Source organism: Oryzias latipes, chromosome 15, assembly GCF_002234675.1.
Source record: "Oryzias latipes chromosome 15, ASM223467v1".
Taxonomy (NCBI): domain Eukaryota; kingdom Metazoa; phylum Chordata; class Actinopteri; order Beloniformes; family Adrianichthyidae; genus Oryzias; species Oryzias latipes.
The window spans coordinates 24,944,129-24,965,647 of record NC_019873.2 but is presented as its reverse complement, the minus strand read 5'-3'; the positions used below and the strand labels follow the sequence as shown (position 1 = coordinate 24,965,647).

The window sequence follows — 21,519 nt, the reverse complement described above, 5'->3', positions numbered from 1 at the left end:
TTGTCAATGTGTCAGGCTTTGAATTTGAATTCTAACAAAGCACAAAGACATGTTACAGGAAGTACACTCACAGGAGTTTTGGCAGGGCACAGTCTGCAGTTGAGCCCTCCCATTGTGCTGTCTCTGCTAATGTGAATGAGCCTGTGATGTGTTGTGACTGAAGCAGGAGAAACCGTGGGCTCAGCTGTGGATTGAGATGCCAACTCTGCCAGCTTCTCAACAAGGGTCTCTCTGAATGTCTCCAGGGTCCTTGTGGATAAGGAAGTCTGAAAGAGGGCTACGATGCTGCTGTGTGCTGCTGTTCCCTCTTGCAGCTCTCTTGGCATCTTTGGTTGATCGTCGATGCTTCTTTATGCCCTTTTTCTTCTTTTTCTAATGAATTTTTCAATTCTCCATCTTCCTTTAAATATAATGATGTATAATCTAGGAAAAGTCTTCGTGCAAGTGAAATATTTTTTCCAGGAACTCTTCCACAGGGGAGGAAGTACCTGAGTCCTTAAAGTCTTTATATGTATTTTGGGAAATTATTTAACTATCACATTCCCATGTGGGGCCCTTATATGAATTTTGATTGGGTTGGTTTAAAACCTGAATTATAGTGTATACACTAAAGCTCAGATTCTAAAGTAAAAAAATTTAGACCATAAGAAATGAGCAGCAGGTACCAAATGTGTGATTATCTTGGGAATTTAGAACTCTACTAAACACCTGAAATTATTCCTGTACTATTTTGTGCTGGGACAGGTCTCATCATCCTGCTTTACCCTTTAACACCTGAGTTTTAGCTCCAATGTTGACATTCTTTTGTCTACCCTTACTCTCTAATCTTTGACCCAAAGAACATAATTCCAGTGGATACTAGCGACACAGCCTTTTTTTACAACAGAATTTCATTGATTTACGTCGATTACGTAAACCCTTCACTACTGTAGTGTTGCATATAAGCACAAGGCTGCTTTGCTGGGCTTCAGCTTTGCTGGGCTTCAGCTATGCAACGTTTAGTAATGTGTTGCATACTGGAGCAAAGGCGATATGACAAGCCACTTTTCCTCATGTCTGAATCAACTGATTCACACAGTGAACAGTCACAGCATGTCAAAGAGCACACATTATTTACGTATCATTGGCGACATCTACGGTGTTAAAGAGTTAAAAGAACACAAGGCTAAGCCATTTAATGAAAGTGTACATAACGAAATGTATACACAGAATTAATTCATTCCATCCATCCATTTTCCAAACCCACTTAATCCCCTTTAGGGTCACAGGGTTGCTAGAGCATTTCACAGCTGATGTCAGGCAAAGGTAGGGTAGATAGTTATCCAGTCCACTGCAGGCAGCAGTTTGGTAAGCGGTAAATGGAATATACCTGCACAGTACCTTTCTGCCTTCTTCAAAACCCAACAGTCACACTTCCATTTGGACACACTTCATACTCTAAAGGAGGCTCAGTTGCCATACTAGCCAAGGATCAATTATTTAGGCAGGCTGCACGGTTGTATAGTGGTTAGTGCTCTCACCTCACAGTGATAAGGCTCTGATTTGAATCCCAGTAGGGACCTTTCCAGGTGGAGTTTTGGACGTAAACCTTGTGCACTCTGACTTCCTCCCATGGTCCAAAAACATGCTTTGTAGGTTATTTGAGGATTCTAAATTGACCCTAGGTGTGAACGTGAGTGTGTGGCCCTTTAACAGACTGGCAACTTGTCCAGGGCATACTTTGCCTTCACACAACAGTAGCTGGGTTAGATCAAGCGACCCTTGACCCTGAAAGGAATTCAGTGGGTTCTGAAAATGGATGGATGGAATCTTTGGACATTGAACCTGCTTTCAGAGGTCAACCACTCTACCTTTGTGCACAGCAGTATATCCTGGCTCCATATGTTTCTCTGGTGCATCATGCACCTTCCACAGCTAGAAGTAAAATTTGCCACTCTCCTTTATTCCTCTTTGGTCCAGTTCAAATGCTCAAGGTTTTGGTCTTTTCAGAAACGGACCGGGTTCAGGATGAGCACTCTGCTGGGTTTACAGCGTCTTTACACGACAGACCAGGATGAACTGTGTGATCCAACACCTTTATATCAGAACCAGCATGAACTTCTTCACAAATCTGGGCTGCAGTAACTCGTCTTTTGGATTGCACAACAAGTGCCAGGCCAGCCTTTACTGCCTTAGTGTATCAATCAGTGAGTCTTAGTCACCCATGTCCCGGTTCTTTTTCATCAATTCTCATCCCAAGGGATTTGATACTGCAGACTGGGAATAACTCGCAAGATTCTAAGTTTTGGAGATGGTCCCATCTAATCGTTTGGAATTAGATTTGTTTCAAACTCACTCAAATCCTAATTTTTCAAACATATTCTTTCATTGAACTCACTGACTTTTATGAACCTCTGTTCACTTGCTACCGAACTTCTCCTGCCCTCTAACAGCACCATGATGAGGGGGTAATCAGTGTTATTCACCATCTGTCAGTGGTCACACTGTTTTTCCCCTGCATTCTGGGATTTTAGTTGCTGCTCGGCTCTTTGTATTGGTTTGTTCACACCTGGCTTCATTTGTAATCAACAGATGCTTCCCATCCATCGATTAACCTTCACTGTACATTTCCAAGGTCCGAGTCGTCAGTTTCCAGATTCAGATGTTAGTTTTTATTAGTCTAGTTAGTCACGTGCTCTGCTTCTCCAGTGTTTAGATAGATGTTCAACTCAAAATGGATCCAAACACTTCCACCATCAATGGCAGCTTGAGTGATGGATCTTATTGAACTTTAAATGTTAAACTCAGCTACCCTGCTGTTCTCTAAAGACTGAAGTTTAAATGTTTGTCCACTGTGACCTCTCACAAGTCATACCACCATCCTCCTTTTGCTCCATTGTGAAATATTATATCCACTCTCATCTTTGTTTCCTGGAAGTTGCTGCTTTCACTTCTAACATTTTGTTTTTCATTTTAAAGGTACATTCATGCAGAACCATGTTGTCCATAGTGTCTCCTCCCGACAGAGCTTATTAAAACATTTAGACATTTATTGGAAAATATCTTGTTCACATTTATTTTTATTTAACTTTGATGGAAACTTGGCTATTGTTGGTTTGAATGTCTTTATGGGTTATGAAAAAATGTTTATCCGGTCATCAGTTATGTGAAAAGCCTTTTGTTTTTCTTACCAAAGCTCGATTTTGACACTAAATACTTGGGTGATTGAAACAGGATGGATTTTACCTGCAATGACCACTAAACGTCAGCCCTCCAAAAGATATTTTGTAAGATGGTTTGATTGGAAAAATGTTGTTCTTTTGCAATACTTTAAATCATGTTTCCAGCTTTTGTCATGTGCCAGGGATCCTGTAAATTTGGTATCTAAATAATTTGCTTGAACTTTAAGTCTTAACTCTTAACCCTAAAACAATCACTTTTTGCTCCCATAAGTTTGCATACTTGATATAAACTGATGCCTGCAGACAAAAGCAATAACAACTCAATTAAAAATTTTACATAATTCTATTATATTCAAATAGTGAGTTAAACTAAACGTAGTTTAAACTTTCATTTCTAAAATTTAGATATTCTTGCACTAAAAAAACTGGACAGTTTTCTCCATGATAATCAAATATGACCAATCATTATAAAAAGAAAACAAATTTATGGATCTGATAAATCAGTTTTGAATTTCTAACGTCAATTCAATCTCAATTAATTTTTTTTAAAGGTCAGCTCAAGTCATAACCACAAAGTATCCCTCTTCAAAGAGCCACTGTACTTTGAAATGGGCACAGTGTTAAACTTGACAGGCAGTTCCTTGTACTCTAATTGCTTTCACTCTCATGAAATCCCAGACCTGTTGAGAGCTGATGTCAAAGGTTTATGTCCCTGATATGCAGCTGACAAACTTGTAACGAAGAACAGGAGCATTTCTAAAACTAAACTTTTCCAACCCAAACAAAATGTACAAAAGGGAAAGAGTAGTTAGCATATATTGAAAAACACACTGGACAAGCAAGGAGGGACATTTTCTTCTTTTTCTGTTGCCGCTGTTAACTAGAGCACCACCTACAGTTGGAAGAGGTTTGGTGCGAAATGTCAAAGCGGTGCAACTCTGGCAAATCTTGCTCCAGGCTTTTTCTTACACAGCTCCATTCTGATTTATGAAAGAGTTGATGTCATAGAATTCCTGCCTGGAACAAACCACAATTAATAATTTCTCCTCCATGAACAATTTTGAATATGTATGTATGTATACATATGTGATGTAAAAGGGACATCATACAAAACCTCACTGCCTAAGTTGAATCCCTGATTGGACAAATTTACACCTGGTTTAACCGTAAGCAAGTGTCCTTCACGTTTGGTAGGTAGAGCCCAAAAACGCTCTAAAAATGTGTGTAGCTATGCGTGAACGTGAGAGTTTTGAATGTGGAGACACAAAAAAAAAGCGTGCATGGACTTCTCATTGAAAATGGCATCTTGAAAGCATGTTGCCAAGGACATTGTGAACGTAGCTTTACAGTGAAAAAAAACAATCTCTTAAAAACTGGCTCAATATTTAACCACATTTTACCAAATAAATGAACTTTCCAGCGTGAAGCTGCAAACCAAGAAGACGCTTGAATCCTTTTGTCTGATTTTGTTTTTGCTCCTCTTTTCAAATTGGCTTTCAAGACGTTCACTTGCCTTCCAAACGGCTTTGCTGAAGAAAAGTCCAGTGTGAGAAAGCAGAAGACAAATTCAGACACATTTACAGTTCAAAAGAAAAAAAGATTACAGTCACTAAATACTGCTTTTAATCTTTTTTTACCTTTAATTACACAAAGTGTTCAGGAGGAATTGGATTTGATATCTAAATGACATTATAAGAGACTTTTTTCACATTTTCTTTTTAAATTTGCTCACAAGGGTCATTGTTTTGTTGCGTGACCAACTCTTTTTACTAAAATTGACTCTAAAAAGATGGCTTTACCAAAAATAGAAAAGAAAATGACTCAGTATGGATTTTCTGTCCAATCAAAATCTGATCATTATTGTAGAAGAACTGAGGGTAGTCTGAACACAGTCTCCAATAAACACATTTAGAAAACAATTGTAATGAAAAATGAAGCATGATTATGTAAAAGGACAATTAATGCAAAATAATAGCATTTATATTGAACTCTTCAGCTACTCTGAAAAAGTAGTTACATCTCTCACGCTAAGTCTACATGTCTCAGTTGGAAAAAGAGATCCGTTTATCCTGAATTCTATGACATTTTTATGAAAAGTGTATAGCAAACAATGTCAAACAACAGTTTGCTTCTGTCATTGCAGTGTGAATGAGCTGGATAGATGCAAACTAAACGAATCACCTCTAGAGACTTTGGTGTAAGGTCAAAACAAAGACTGTTATGTTACAAGTTGGACAAAACAGGAAGTTATTGTCTGAAGAGGTTTCAAGCAACTGTGAGAAAATATTAATAACTGAAGCAAAATGTCATTATCTTTATCCTGTCTCCTTTAGAAGAAAGATAAAGTGTAAAGAAATGAGAAACATCACGTTTTATTATTTTTTTATAAAAATACACAAATAAATACATAAATGGTTTGTACTTACATAGCGCTTTACCACCTTCCCTAAAGGTCCAAAGCGTTTAACAATCACAGTCACCCACACATTCACACACTAATGGCGGCTCCACTGCCAACCTATAACCACCAGGAGCTACCTGGAGTTCAGTGTCTTGCCCAAGGGCTCTTAAACATGGCTGGGCAAGGCAGGAACCAAACCTGCGATCTACCCGCTCTACTTCTGCACTACGGCCTTAGCACTAGAAATTTTATGATAGTATTGCGCAATATAATTATTGTTTTTATTTTAATTGGCATTGCAAACACAGCCAAAGCTGTTTGAACCCTCTGTGTTAACTCAGCTTTTGAAGTATTGTTAGTAATATGTTAGATCCTGCTTTGAGTAAATTTATTTTATAAAACATGGAAAACAACAGAAAATGAGCATTTCTTGAAGTATACTTAACAGAACTGTTTACAATCAACCTAATTATGTCGGCTGGTCTCCCTCGAAAAGCTCTGGGATTCACACATTAACGTCTATCCGTAGCTTTAGCTTTGTCTTCATTTGCTGCAGTGACGTCTCAGCTCAGGGGTCCTCATTTGAGCTCGTCTGCTTTTATTGTTTGACTTCCCCGTTTTTCGCTTTGCACGTTCGGTCTTCTCTGATGATCCAGTCACTCCTCCTCCTCCTCCTGCTGCTGCTCCTCCGGCTCCCCCGCTCGCTTCCTGCAGGGGAGGGTTAACACGCACAGGCGCTCTCACTGCCGGAGTGGCAGCCATACTGCACACATCACCAGACAGCAAACAAGATTTTCTCTCAGCTCTGGCAGCCTTCTCCCATTAGCACTGTCTGGACCCATCTGACTGAGAAAGCTGATCTTATCTGGAGAACCGTCTGGAGGCACGGAGACATATTAGGAGTTAAAATGTTTCCAAGCCAAATTCATAAATTGGATATGGTGGGAGGATTTCTGAAGTGAAGCAGAAAATGGTACAGAGGTTCAGCTGCAGAAAAAAAGTTTTTTTTACATAACTTTAAGAAAACCTGAGGCGATAAATCATCAAAACCTTTTCAGTGAGAAGTTCTCAGTTTTGGGACAACCGTGCAGAAAAAAATAACAAAATCCAGAAATACTGCTGAGACAGTATTTGCAATTCAAGATTAAATATTTTTGAAGCTAATATGATTAGTCATTCATTCACAACAGACACACAACATAAACTTGACACGACCTCTGAGGCAGTACGAACATATTTCCTCTTTTATTTACATTCCATTTCAAATGTTAACATTTTTCGCTATAACTTTTGATCAGGTTGGCATTTTTTCTCATTAAAATAAATTGGCACAAGTAAAACATATGTAGACAAAGGTTTATTTACACCATACAACATTTTGTTTTTAAATATTTATACAGAGCTGCAGATGAGAGAGCTTGCTGGGATTCTTCAAGCAGGTTCTGCAGTATTAAAGTTGTGAAATATATTATTTATATAAAAGTGAGTATTATCTTTATTGCATTTAAAGCAATGAAGAATGTAGCTTGACAAACATTCATTTTAATATGACAGAAAAATTCTCTTTGCCTCCCATGTTTTATATTATAAAGTAAAAAGTGTAGTAATGGCCAAACAGACTGTTATAAACTTTTTAAAAACCTGCATAAATATATACATTGTGCTCCCAGGTCCAGTTTTAGGAAATCAAAACCAGACCTGATGAAGCTGGGCCGACATGGCGTGTCATTTGCTTTGTGAGTTTTCATGATTCCATAAGAGTTTTGATTTTTTTTCTTTAACTTTATCTCTTTTCCAGCCAATTCTTCAACAGATAATTTGAAACACATGATGGTAAGTATTGTACACCAGGCTGCCCCACACTAAGTACACTAGTGAGAATACAAAAAGTAACACTGATGTTTTTAATCCCCTTTTTTTTTTCTTTTTTTTTTCTTCTCCTCTCACCAGTCTCTATATTGTATTGGCACATAATGTCCCTGCCACACTCGTAAGATCCAGATATGTATGCCAAGGCTGTTAGAAAAGTCTGTTGCTTTATTCAGTGCAAAATACATCCCCTTCTCCTCCTTTCCTAGTTTGCATTTTCTCCTTCTGCACCCTCTAGACCTCTGTTTGGAAGTCTCCTTCCTGGACATCTAAGGGTAAGTTGACACACTTCTCCCACTCCGCAGGCGTCATCTCCAGTGAGTCCTTGGTGTCAGATTCTAGTACATTCATAGTGGCGTAGTTCTGGTACTCACAGGCTGGGTTGTAGCTCTCCCATGGGTTTTGTTTTGGCATTGCCTTATCCTGTGAACATTGCCAGCAGGGTTTGACATTAGTTTCATGACAATTCTTTTGCTGCAAAAGACAGACTGTTTAAAAGAACTCCCATCACATCTAACTATCAATAATGACTTCATCCTGGAGGAAGTATGAAACACCAAACAATTGTCGCTTTATAAATGGGAGCATGCTTAGAGCAATAATTGAGCAAAACTGTGTGACTATGCTCAGAAACTAGAGCAGGATGTGTGAACCATTTCTCCAAATGTGCTCTCGCCGACAGTCCCAAAGAAACTATTGCAAATATGGGAGAGAAGCAACTCCTCATCAGGGAGTATAAAATGGATACTAATGCCTGCTGCCAGCTCTGCAGGAGATTCATTTAGAAAGAAAGAAAGAAAAAATGGAAAAAAGGGAGAAGTGAATAGTTATCCTTGTTCTACAGAAAAGAACTTGCACTGTAACTAAGCAACGGACCTAAAATCGCATTGTGCTGCAGGGGTGATAGCAATGTAAGTGAAAAAAGATCCTATGCAACCAAAAGGTTACTGCATCACTGACGTGGTTTTATTCTATAACTGTGCGGGGTGAGCAGCTCAATTACTACTGTTTGCCCTCAAATAGGGAGGAAGGAAGAAAAAAAGAAACCAGCAAAGACAGAGAGAGAAAAAAATGCTACTTGACTCAAACAGACCATGAAAGGCTGACTTCCACTTTCGTCTACAGCTCCATCCAGGTGTGGAGACATATGGTGAGACTTTGGGTTTGCAGCAAGGTCAGGGAGAATTTGCATAATTAACCGGGTTTTTCTAAATCAAAGGAACTTTTCACAGACGCTGTAAAGGAACCGCTCAAAAATACAGAATGTGCATAGTCTAGTAGTAATGTTGATAGATTAAATAATCTGCCATGCATTAATGGAAGAACGAAAAAGATGGGATTGCTAAGTAGATAAATGCGTGTGTAAATAAAAGTGGCCTTGCATTGGAATGGATGCACCTAATAACAGCAAAACTGCCAAAGGTCCCTTTTATTAAGACTGGCCTTGTTAAGAAATGTTTCTTTTAGGGGGAGCCCCTTAGTTGCTGATGGGCCCATGGTAACAGCAACGGCACAATTTAGTGACATACTTATTTGCACAACCACACATAAGGTGCCCTGCACCGAATATCTATGGTAAATGTTTGATTATTGCTTTCTTTAGCTGGCTGACAGCCACCCCCCTGGTTTCCTGTTACTCACCATGCTGCCCATATTTGGTATGTCTCGAAATCGGTCCAGGGTTTGAAATTTCTGATTCAGTTCCTGGAACAGCTCCATGTGTCTTTTCCTGGTGTGCATGACTTTCTGCAATGGCAAGGGTTTTTGCTTTGGTATTGACAGCCAATAATGGAAATGCATCTTCCTCTCCACCCCCTCCAACTCTGATCAATTAGTCAGTGTCATGGTAGTTTACTTATAGGCCAGGTTTGAAAACAAATCTACTTACATCTGCATATATACCAGTGAAAGCCAAAATAAAGGATACACCAACTAAATTAAAGTAAGGCATAAATATAATTCCCAAGTTGATCAATTGATTTGTCAGGCTAAGGGAAATCCTGGTGATCAAACTTTGGCACAAACCCTCCATTTAAAGTGGTGGTTACTGTCTCAGCTAAAACAAAAGCAGCTCCCAGCTGCCAAAGGCCATGTTTCCTGTATTTTGACAGGGATTTTTAATATATATGCAGAAAAAGCCTGATTTATCAATGCAAAGGAAGTGATTGAAACTTCGATACGTGTTTGCAAGCCAATATAATCAGTGATAAAATCAGACGTGAAATGAGCAAATGGCTTTAAAAGCATAAAGTTTAAAAAATCAACATATAGCTAATGGATGAAGGAGATGGAGGAAGATAAAAGGTTTGATGACAACTGTAGCCCTGTTTGTCAGTTGAAAGCTTTGCTTTTACCTTAACCACACAGCATGCCAATAAATCTTGTTGAGGCAAGGCTTTGAAACTCCAATAATGTTAAGAGGTTCATCAAGCACGAGTAAATCAAATGACAAACACAACTGCGAGGAAAAAAAATGCTGTTTTCTTGGATGTGTGAACAACAGATGAGACAAGTGTTTGTACGTACCTCAAAGTCCAGATCAGAATATCGTGACTTTCTTCTCTGTAAATAAAACAGTCAAGTTATTGTCAGTTTAGATCTATATTAATAGACTAAATCTGCTCTCTTTGCACCAAATTGCAATCTGTACCTCCAGGGAGCTCATGGATATTGTGGACCCAGTCTCGGATCTAGAAAGCCCCCCAGCCTCCTCCATCTCAGCGAGGAAGTTCTTGACAGCTGTGCGAGGTTCAAAGGGCAGGCTTTGCTTCTGCTCCTGAATGCCCGGGTAATGCTGCTCCAGGTTCACATTCATGTGGTCCATGCCTGACGAGCCAATATTGAAGTCAGGGCCCATCTTGTAATGCATCAGCCTCTCGTGTGGAAGCGTGTCCATTGTGATGTTCATCTTGGTGTCCTCTTTCAGTAAAGTAGGCACGTTACCCGATCCTGACATTGCTGCGGAGGCGCGAGGCATGACTATGTAGTCTGTCTCCATCATCTGACCCTGCATTGGATGGCCCTCCATGTCGTGGCCACCCATGCTTTGGTCGCTCTGGCGCACAGCATCGTCTGTGCACAGGTAAACCGTGCGCCGCATGTCAGCATTGCTGTCTGCCAGGCACTGCTCTTTTAAATCCCCCACCCCCATTGGCATGTGCAAAGCTGAAGGCTGCTGGATTATCACTTTGGAGATGATATTTCCAGGCAAAGTGGAGTAGTTGAGGCCTTCAGGGCCCTTCTCATCCTCCTCATCATTTAGGGAAATTCGGGAGAGGGTGCCTGTAATAGTGGCTGCGCGACAGGAGCCCATGTCTTTATGAAGCGCTGCGGGGAAAAGCAATAATGACATTAGCTGAGGTTTTTAGTCATAAAGCTGCTTTACCGTCTATTTTTTTAGTATTTTTGGCAAGACCTAAAGAATGGATGAGTTTATACAGGTCTTAAGATTTAACAAGTCATTTATAGTACTGAGAACAAAAAGATGCATTGACAGCGTAAATAATTTTAAACTGCCAATGTAAAAAACTTTCTTCTGTACATTAAATAACTCAATGATTTTATTTATAAAAAAGATCCACTGAGAAGAAACGTGTGCTTTCTTTGTGTTGGTACATTAAATATAAGTGTACACAAGAGAAAAGCAGTCTGATGCCGTTTTGTTAAAAAAATGATGCAAGTTTTAAACATTTATACATTCTTATTGTGAAAGGAACAGACAGCCAGTAACCACAGATCCAAGAAGTCTTTTATTCCAGTCATGCATTCGCAAACTACTGCTGTTCACCTTTAACATGTTGAAGATATTGATTTTATTTAAAATTATGGTCATATTTGCTATCAAATATGAGTTGACAAAAATGACAAGGATGATACTACTAGGTAATCTCAAAGCCAAGACTTTGATATAACTTTACTTACAGATTCACCGCAGTGAAAATTGTGTTTTTTGGTGTTTTTAAAATGTTCTTGTGGGATTTTTCCGATGATGGACATTTAGAAAGAAAGCTAAGCTCAGAATCGCATTTCTAATTATGTATTTATTCAAATTGTTGTGAATCAGGATCATTTAGGAAAAACAACTGGGCGGGCCACAAGCTTCTTGCTATGAGCTCTCCGCAACAAGGAAGGAAAGGGGGAACGGGGTTGCTCCATGTCAACAATCCCACCTACAACTTAGAGTCACATTTCTAATGAATTACTACCGTTCTGCAGAAATATGTCCAAGAAAAGAAAAGAGTTTTTTTCTTTTTTAACAGCCATCATTCATTCATCCATCAATTTTCTTAACCCACTATATCCCTTTTGGGGTCATAGGCTACTGTTGAGTGCGGGTGGGTTGCAGGGCGCCAGTCCCTCCCAGGACCACACAATCACACCCACACTCACTTACACATGCACACCCAGGGACACTTAAGAGTGGGGGTGCCCAAACCCAAGCCTCGAGGGCCAGCCTCCTGCTGGTTTTCCAGAAACTCTGCCTTATCTGCTGCTGATTACCTGGATCAGGTGTGTTTGGCCAAAAAGAAGCTTCAAAGGCAGGTTGGTTGGGAAATATGTAGGACACCAGCCCTCAAGGCCAGGATTTTGGCACCCCTGCTATAGAGTAACCTGTGAAGCATGTTTTTGGACTGAGGGGGGAAGAATGCCTGGAGAAAGCCTATACATGCATGAGGAGAACATACAAACTCCACACAGAAAGGTCTCAGCCAGGATTTGAACCAGGCCTTCTCGCTGTGAGGCAAGAGAGCAAACGACCGCCCCACCGTGATTTTAACTAAAAATGGCATAATCAAAGTTAAAAGACCAATGGGAATGCTTTTAAAATGCTTCAAAAGATTATAGAGGTGGGACTTTGAATACAATTTCAGTTTTTAACATGAACCTATCATCCAATTGGCGTAACTTCATCTAAAAAGGCTCCTTTGGGGATTAGTGTTTGTTATGTTATGTGAGTTTTTCATGCTTTTTTTTTTTTAACTTAAAACAGAAGTAGGCATCTGTTTCATACCTGATCGGCAGGCGATGTCCACGTCTTTCTCAAAGTCCGTCTGTAAGTAGACAAAGTAGACAAAGAAGCAAAAAATGTTGGTTAAGAATTCCTGTTTTGGTTGAAGGGCATATTTCAGAAAAGAATCATGGGGTTTTATTTTTCAGCTAAGTATGCACCAAGAACATGAAATAACACCAAGTATTTTTGTCACGTTTCCAATTAAATCATTTTTTCACACTTTATATAAGATAAAAGTAACTTACTAGTAACTTTTTGGAAAGATAAAATAACTTTTCAGATAATGATCTTAAATATCTTGCTGAGTCGGTTAATCTTACAGTAATATATCAAGATTTTTATTTTAGATTTTACCTCATAGTTTACATATAATTGTGACCACTATTTCTTTAAATGTGTAATTCTAGCTTTACCTAATTGGTCCAGAAATAATGACTGTGCCACAGAATTTTTTATTTTATTTTATTTATTTATTTTTATTTATTTTTTTGAGGGGGGGGGGCAGTATAAGCATGTGTGTACATGTGTTTACTTTAAATAAATCAAAAGTTATTTAACAATCCACACTTATTTTAAGAAATAAGATTTCCAATAAGAGCAATATTGTGAAGGCATTCTTAAAACAGATGAAAGAAATGAGGACAGTCAAAAAAGACAACCAAGGCAGAAATTTAGAGAAAAAGACAATTGGATTTAATGTTCCCAAACCAAACAACCACTGCAACCAAGACTCCTCCTCCTCTAACTGGAAAAGGTCCCCTTTGTCAAGGCTTAGCCCCTCCCACAGGCCATTTAACCAAACATTTCTTCTAAACAAATTCCTGCCTTACAACTCAGAGAACATGATTTTAACTTTTGAGATATGTTAATTAGTTAGTAAACAAAATCATTTAGACAAAAAGAAAAAAAGAACAACCTAGCAGTTCTGACATGGGAAATCACTTCCTGTTTCCTGTTGTAAATGTATATGTGTGATGATATGTACAGTGCTCCAGTTTGAATGTTTGATGTTGGAAGCCTGGACGGTGAGTACAATTCCATTTAAAACCAATTGTGTCCCTTAGAATCAAGCAAAATGGACTATTATGGTGTGGTGATATGGGAGTTATTTGTGCATGTGAGAGGTTAGCTGTGTCTGGTGTGAACTATAGACACTGCAAATGGACTGAAAGATGAGAGAGGAAAAAAAGAAAAAAAACTTTCAGGCGTTGTCCTACAACCTGTGGTGATGCTTCATCACAAATAAATCTAAATATGAGCTTTTATTGCTGTTTTTAACATTTAATTTTGTCTTTAAAAGTCGCAACTTCACAACATTTTAAGAAATCTTACCAAGAAAAACTCCAATAGTACTTTTGGCAGATTTTTTTCCCCACTTATGTTAAGGGAAAAGCATCTTGTACTCTATGCTGTATAACTTATTTAAGAAGGAGATTTGGTATAAAATATGTCAACATCAGCATATGAAGAAGAAAATATCCTTCTAGCATTTATGAATGAGTGTTGAACAAGAGGGACATGACACCATTCTAGATCAGGGCTGCGATTTGCCAGTGGCGACCACATGGCAGACGAAAACACTGGTGTGCCCTTCAAAGGTCAGGCGGGGAACCAGCCTGTATTACCCCATGAGAGGAAATGAAAGAGATGCAAGGCAAACGCAGACAAGAGTTTCCATCAAAGAGAAATCAACGATTGGGCTCGGGGCCTCAGATACAAAAAGAAAACCAATTTCATTTATCAAAGGTTTGAATATCTACAACTGCAGCTTTTAAAAGTGTGTGGAAAATTTGAAACCTGAGGGAAAAGAAGCTTAAAAGGCTCTTTATAACTAAGAAACTAAGGAAAATAGTGATGAGAACAAAACAAAAAAAAAAAAAAGCTAAAATAGTTGAAACGAGATTGACCTAAAACAAAAGGGGTTGTTTGTGTGTGATATTTATAGTAAAGGAAAATTGGTTAAGAAAAGGGGGAGGGGGTACCTACCATGATCTGAGCATGCCCATTAGGGAAGGTTCCTGTTGCATCACCACTGATAGGATCTTGGCAGTTTCTGAGCCGACATCTGAAAGCATCTTGAACCTAAGCAGGAAATCATGAAATCATGACTTTTATACTTTGTTGATTTTATATTTTAACAAACCAATTCAAATAAGTGATTTTAATTTTAGAAGCTATTTTTGTATCAGCATATCAAACCAGCCCCTACCTCTCTCCGTAGGACACAGTGCACCATCACGATGACAAAACCCTGCAGAGAGTCAAAGACAGCAAAGAGGATCTGAAAGAGGATGGAGCGCTTGTCTGTCATGGCGAGAACAGCGGACATCCAGGTCAAAGCCAGCAGAGGTAGGACGACACAGGAGCTCCACAGCGACGCCCTGAGAGAAACACAGAGGCAGGCAGGATGGAATGAAAAAAAAATAATAAACTAGATTATGTCTGGAGCTTTCAGTCAAATCTCCATGACAACCTGTTTCCTCCAGAGTACCAGCAGGACATTTGATTGAAAACTAAAAGCAACACAATCCGTGTGTTCTGAGGTCCTTAGGGTGGGACTGTAGCTGTGTTTTTGTGCGCCTGCTGCATTGAGGTGAACATGCAGCGTCACTGCATGGATTCACTCACTTACATTGCATTGCTAGCTGTAGTTGCTGATAGGGCAGTTGTTGATACAACACCACATTTGGCACATTTGAGAGTTAATCCTGTATGTGGCTCACTCATCTGTCTGTGAAACAAGAATAATAAAAAAAACATGACATCACTCCAAACAGCACTTACATCACGTAAGCAAAGTGTGGGTGTTTCACTTGTGTTCATCTTGGATTAAGTCTACCAAAAGAATTTAAAATACATGTCTCCAGAAAGAGATCTCTTTATGCTTTAACTCTAATTATTTGATTAAATTAAAAACAGTTTCTTAAATCCCATATAATCGCAAAGACAAACGAAACAAACGTTATGTGTATTTTTGCAAAAAAGGTTTGAAAAAGTGTAGAAGAAGAAAACGGGTACTAACAAGGATGTGCTGTCATACCCTGCTCGGTGCTTCAGTTTCTTGTCCAGTATTCCATCTCTGGACACTAATTTATTAAACACCAAGATACCAATCACCATATTGACCTGTCAACAAAGAAAGATGGTATATTCAGCCTCAATTTCCTGGAATTTTGGAAGCAAAATAAACTATTGCCTTTATTTTTGCATCAATTTTTTTGCAGAAAGATTCAACCCCCAGCTTGTGTTTTCTGCACTTTTTTGTGGCGTTTTTTGCAGATGCGGCCTCACCTCAGAACAGCATCCTTAAGAAAATATCTGCTTGTCAAAAAAGCAATTCACCCTCTACTGAGATTTAAAAAAAAAGGGAGCTGCTAAATTTGGAGAAAACTTTAAATAACAAACATTATAGCAGAAAGATGCTAGATTATAATGCTATCTAGTCAAACAGCCGTTTATTCACTATCTAATGATCGCTTCCATAAAGCAGACATATGGCTAGAATCTCATATTGGAGTCTTGGTAATTCTGCGATTTGCAGAGTCTTGGTGTAATTTTCTTGCTGCGTCTATTTAAATACAGGATGATTAAAATATCCTTGCTAATTTCAACATTGGACAAATCTAAAGCATAAATATTTAATAACCACTCGGCTTCGCGGAGGCCCATTATAGTAAATGAATGGGAGCTGCATGTGGTGACTGATGGGACTCTCATCACCGCCTTTGAGAACAGAGCAAGCATCTTCTGGTAATTATTTCAACATAACACAAACATAGAATCAAAAATAATTTCTTGTAAAATGAACATTAGAGCTTTTTTGTTTTATTGAAATTAGACAAATTCATTTCATTTTGTGCTTCCTAATTTCTTTAGAAGAGTATTTTTTATCATGATAAACTAAAAGTGGACACGTACCAAAACAACAGCCGCTGCAGGTCCAACAAAGGCATACAGGAGCCCGCCCTCCAAAGAGAGCCAACAGCTGCAGGGAAAAACAAGAAAAAACAATTAACTTCCACGAAGCCAGTAACATCTATGTTAATGGTGCGCACCAGAACACTATTGTGTTTGCTGTATTGTCAGGGGAAAGCTGCCATCTGCTGTAACTCCATACCCAAAGTTTCATGGGGTAATAAAATGCTAAGGAGATTTTAAGCAGTGTTTATGCATTTGGTATCCAGCAGAGACACAACTTACATGAAATTGGGTTCTTGCTGTGCTATTTTGTAATTCGATTGGGTTCATGGGACTTGGTTTATGGCTGTTTTTTAGGATATGTAATTCTCCTTAGAAGATCTTGAAGAATTACCATGAACCCACTGTGCGTGCAGACTACAAATGACAATGCATACATAAAAAATACTTACTATAAGGGCGTCCCATAGCCTTTTGTTTTAGTGAATCCCATTGAAATAGCAACAACTAAAGCGGGTAGTCCTGCAATGGAGAAAACAGGAAACAGATTGTTTTATGCAGTTTTAGCTCCAAAAACTCCCCAAAAAAGGGAACACTTGATTGCTGACAGAAACAGGCGTACCTTCCAGTCATTACACAAAGTGCAATCAGACTGACTTCATTTGTGTTAGGCCAAGCAGACCTCTAAGAGTATATGATCCACTGGATAGATTTTTCAATCAACATATTGCACATAATTCCCCAGAGAGGCAGTGGAGTTTATTGAAAAAATGACAGCAGTCTACATTCTGACATTTCATCGTGGTGCAGTGGGAAATTTCAGCACCCTCCACACCTTTTTTTTTCTTTTTTAACTTTGGGCTTAGCCGTGTGGCTCCTCATTATAGATCGGTGTAATTGATTCGGTCCTTACTATTGTGTGCTCGGAATATTAAAGCTTTTTCTCTCTGCGCAGCACAGGCAGGTGCTATTGATGTAATCAGTTTCCTGGAGGCACGAGCCAAAGACCCCGTGGCCATCCAGAGCCTCTCTGCAGTACTGAAGAGGTAAAGTGTGCTGAGTGCACGCAAGCATGCCATAAATCACGGCGCAGGCAACAGCCTGGTGGAGACACCGCACAGCACACAGGCTGGAGGATGAGACGAAATCTAGCAACCGCTGCATGTCGCTTTATATCTCCCTTTTGAAAACCTTTTTGTCATCTGTTTTCATGGCGCTTATGTGGTGGGGGTAAAAACATTTCTGTTGTAGGAAATCACAAGTAAAAAATGCAATAGTGCAAGTTTAAGCTCATGGACAGTCAAAGCGCACGATCATAATCAATCTATTATAGTGCTTAAAAAAAATCTGTTTGATATAAGAATGACCTTTGTCCATTTTCTGCAGCAAATAGTGGCACTGCAATGACTAAGAGAGCCTTGTTTGTTGCTAGGTAACAAGAAGAATGAGTGTGGGCTCTTTCATAATCAAATTGATTTTTTTTAACAGAGAGATTTCCAGTAGTCTGAAAGAAAGAGATGTTTGGACAGAGATTTAGACTGACATTTATCAAATGAAGACAAATCTTTCAATTTCATAGCAGACATTTTGCCTGACAGCGTCTGCTGACATGTGCTTATGTGTCGAAATTGGCCTCTAAGATTTCAGGAATAAAAACCTGTCAGATTCTGATATCATTCATTGCATCGCCTCTCAACAGCAAACTGCATTTCCTCTGAGTCACTTCTCTTTATTACATACATTAACTTCATGTAAAAATTCTGCACAAAAAAAAATTGGCAAGAGAGGATTTATGGACTAAATCAAAGATATGCAAACATTTCAAGCTTTTGCACTTCCTGATTGAAGATTAAATGAATTCTGCTGCAGTGTACTGTAAATGCCAAGTTCCCACCCTCCTTATCAGACATAAGGTCATTCCCACCTGCTACTGGAGAGCTGCACTGGTCTTTCTCCCTCAACACTTCTCAAGGCTGTTCTATTTAAACAGCCCTCAGAGAGCTTGACTGAAGCACAAAAGCAGCACAACAAAGAGGCTGACAGGAGGAAGATCTAGCCACCCCACAGAGACGATGAGAATCACGAATAGAAAAAAAAAAAAAAACCTCACACAGGCACTTGGAAAGACACCATACACGGAGACAATGTGAGAAAATGCCAGCTCCAAGACAGAGAAGGGAAAAAATAAATAAAAGGTTTTGGGAAAATGAATTGTCTCCTTACCCCAGCCCAGACACAAAAAGCGCTTCCGGATGAGTCTAGTCCGAACCTTTCCTGTCACTGCCATGTAGGACTGCCAGGCCTCTGTGAGGACCCAGCAGAAAGATGCCAGGAAGAAGAAGTGCAGAAAGGCAGTGGTCATGATGCAAACCCCCTGTTGGTAGAAAAACATAGGTTATAAGAAATAATTTTAACCTTGAACCATAGAAAGATTCTTAGAAGCCTTTAAAATTTGGGACTCCCTGTGTTTTTGACATGCATTTGTGGCATTTTTCTGATAATGAACGACGTATATTAAGAAAATTAAACTTAAATTGCATACCTGAGTAGAACTTTGTTAAAATCATTGTAAATACGGAGAGGGGGGGAATCCATATAAAAAAGGGCTAATTTGTGGCGTAGGACATTTGCTAGGCAAGCTAAAAGCTCTCTGCTCCAACAGGGAGGGGAAGGGGGGGCAGGATTGCTTCTCGCCAATAGTCCCTCCCACAACTCAGAGGCAAATTTCTAATGAACTACTGCCTCTCTGCATAAGCTATTTCATAGAAAACAACACAGGTCTTGGGATTTTTAGCTAAAAACAGCATAATCATAATTAACAGATAATAGGGAATGCCTTGAAAATAGATCGAAAGATGTTTGAAGTGGGTCTTTAATTTGATAGATAAAAAAGTTTCAGCAATATCAACAGCCTCTTCCTTCTAAAACTATCAACTGAGTTACGTCCTGTACAGTGGACGAAACAAAGCATCAGCTCAAACTGCAGCCCCCTCGGTGAAGATTTTGGTCCCGACCAGATTAGAGTCAGAGAAGCTGACTCAGAAAACCATGGCGTTGCATTTCTCTGCACTAACCCTCATTAGTATGCTGGGGATCCCACCTGGAGGGATGTGAACCAAGGTCAAGAGTGTTACACGAACAAAAGGGGTGAAACAAAGAAAAGAAAACAAAAATGATATCACTGGAGAATGGATGCAACAGACTGGGTTCACAGCAGCAGGTCTCAGCGTCATTAGTCTGTCTGTCTGTCTTTGCCCACAGATTGGCATCTCCAAATTGGATGATTTATATAAAAAATGATAGACTTGTGCTTAAGGATTGTTGTCAGAAACAAATCAACATTACCTTATGTAAAAAAAAATGTTTAGATTTATTGTGCAAGCTGATCTCCACAGTGAAAAAAAGGAAAGACTGAAGTGTAGAATTCCCTCCCAGGGTGTTCACACCACACTGTGAGATCTCCCATACACTTAACAGTCCCACTGAGAAAGCCATGCTAAATCTGTCCATTCCCTGCTGTGATCATGGAGTTCACACAGGACAATAATCCTGCATCGGTTCAGCCACTTTAAATATAAAACTTTACTTAACCACCCAGACGGGACAATAATTACCTAGATTTGGAAACAGTGACTAATATTTGTCTATATTCAGGCAAGGAGCATTCAGGAACAATATTTATCTTATGTTTGGAGTTGCTTTTAGACTAAAACCTGAAAGCACAACAGTCTTCACTTCAGAAATGTCAGAATTAAGTGCTACAAACAAATGTCAATTAAAGATAACACAGAGAGTCAGTCAAATTCAACTTTCCGTTTTTTTTTGTTTTTTTTTACGACTGGTCAAAATCAGAAAATAACATTTACTGACATTTAAAATGTGACATCAGTAAGTTTTGCCTTTTATTTGCCAATAAACAATAATCAGTTTGATAATGCTCCCTGTGAGCCAGCCCTGCAAATGCAATTTTATCAGTCATGGATTGTTATGTGACAGTTTGCTTTGATGTATTGTTTTATATCCTTTCTATCATGTTACTCTTGGTATGAAGACTATAGATAAGAAACCAACTAAAATTTATGTGTTCACAAAAACATACACTTAAAAAATAATGTAAACATTTTCTTGTATACGTAAATAAAGATTTGTAAAGTACCGTTTTGACACTTTATGTTGAAATCTTTAGAGAATCAGGGATTTTTCATTAAAAAGGTACAAATCTTGGTTTTATAGACATGACACTCCCATTTAATTCATACATATTGTATCACAAAATCATTCCATAATAAGCTTTAATCAATAGTAATAATAATAACTGATCCATTATTTCCCACAATGGGTAAATTCTTCTCCGCATTTTGACCCGTCCCCTGGGGGGAGCGGTGAGCTGCAGGTTAGCCACGCTATGGGGGCGACAGCTGGCTTTGGAGAGCGGGAATCAATCCGCCAACCCTTCCGTTGTTGGACGACCTGCTCTACCACCTGAGCTAAACTGCCGCCCAAATCACCCAACAACGCTAATGTATAGCTTTACAGGATTATTTTGAGTGCACTAGAATTTTTAAAACAAGAGACATTTCAGAGAAAAATCATAATTTTTTATTTTTTAAGGTAAAGAGCTAAGTAGAAAGAAAAGGAGACCATGTGACTTTAGAAACTATAGTGTCTGTAGATCCCTGCTATTTCTAACGCTGCTGTAGCTCCTGCGCTGTCCAAGGTGCTGAAAATAGAGCCTGCCATGTTTCCTAGAAACAGGTCACATGCAACCATTACGTTTCATGGTTCACTTGGATTCATGTACGATCCAGTCTCATTAGTCCTCCAAAAATAAAAACTGTAGAGAAATGTACCATGACAATGCCATGATGACACCGGCTGGGCACAAGCTGTCATTCAGAAATGAGGTTGCAACCCAGAGCTCTTTCAGAGAGGCAAATGTTGAGAGATGTTGAGCCCACTGTCGGTATCCATGGAAACGTGGGAACTGAGAAAGGGGCCACATTAAAACATTTCAAATATGATGGACATGGAGGTGGGGGTAGGTGGTGAAGGCGTGCGCTTCAGGCCAGCTCACTAATGGCAGCTTAAGCTGGGGGCAGAAAATGTGAGGAATTATTTACAGTGATGTGACCAAAGTCTAAAGGCCTAACCCAGATCTT

At 39.1% G+C, this 21,519-nt stretch overlaps 1 protein-coding gene across 7 annotated transcripts in view; it reads right to left on the bottom strand.

Annotated features, from left to right (window-relative positions):
- Positions 1 to 6,785: 6,785 nt before the first annotated feature.
- adgrb3 (adhesion G protein-coupled receptor B3) overlaps positions 6,786 to 21,519 on the bottom strand; it is a 112,036-nt gene continuing 97,302 nt past the window's right edge. For 4 of the 7 annotated variants that reach the window (XM_023963024.1, XM_023963025.1, XM_023963029.1 and 1 more), the window contains 12 exons: positions 18,584 to 18,734; positions 16,813 to 16,882; positions 16,361 to 16,427; positions 15,465 to 15,568; positions 15,075 to 15,173; positions 14,652 to 14,823; positions 14,429 to 14,524; positions 12,443 to 12,482; positions 10,082 to 10,758; positions 9,958 to 9,993; positions 9,073 to 9,177; positions 6,786 to 7,854 (listed from right to left, as the gene is read on the bottom strand). In XM_023963024.1, the coding sequence (XP_023818792.1) occupies positions 7,666 to 7,854; positions 9,073 to 9,177; positions 9,958 to 9,993; positions 10,082 to 10,758; positions 12,443 to 12,482; positions 14,429 to 14,524; positions 14,652 to 14,823; positions 15,075 to 15,173; positions 15,465 to 15,568; positions 16,361 to 16,427; positions 16,813 to 16,882; positions 18,584 to 18,734 (1,806 nt within the window). In that variant the 3' untranslated portion in view covers positions 6,786 to 7,665. The remainder of the gene's footprint in view (positions 7,855 to 9,072; positions 9,178 to 9,957; positions 9,994 to 10,081; positions 10,759 to 12,442; positions 12,483 to 14,428; positions 14,525 to 14,651; positions 14,824 to 15,074; positions 15,174 to 15,464; positions 15,569 to 16,360; positions 16,428 to 16,812; positions 16,883 to 18,583; positions 18,735 to 21,519) is intronic. The other 3 variants (XM_023963026.1, XM_023963028.1, XM_023963027.1) reach the window with 3 other exon arrangements.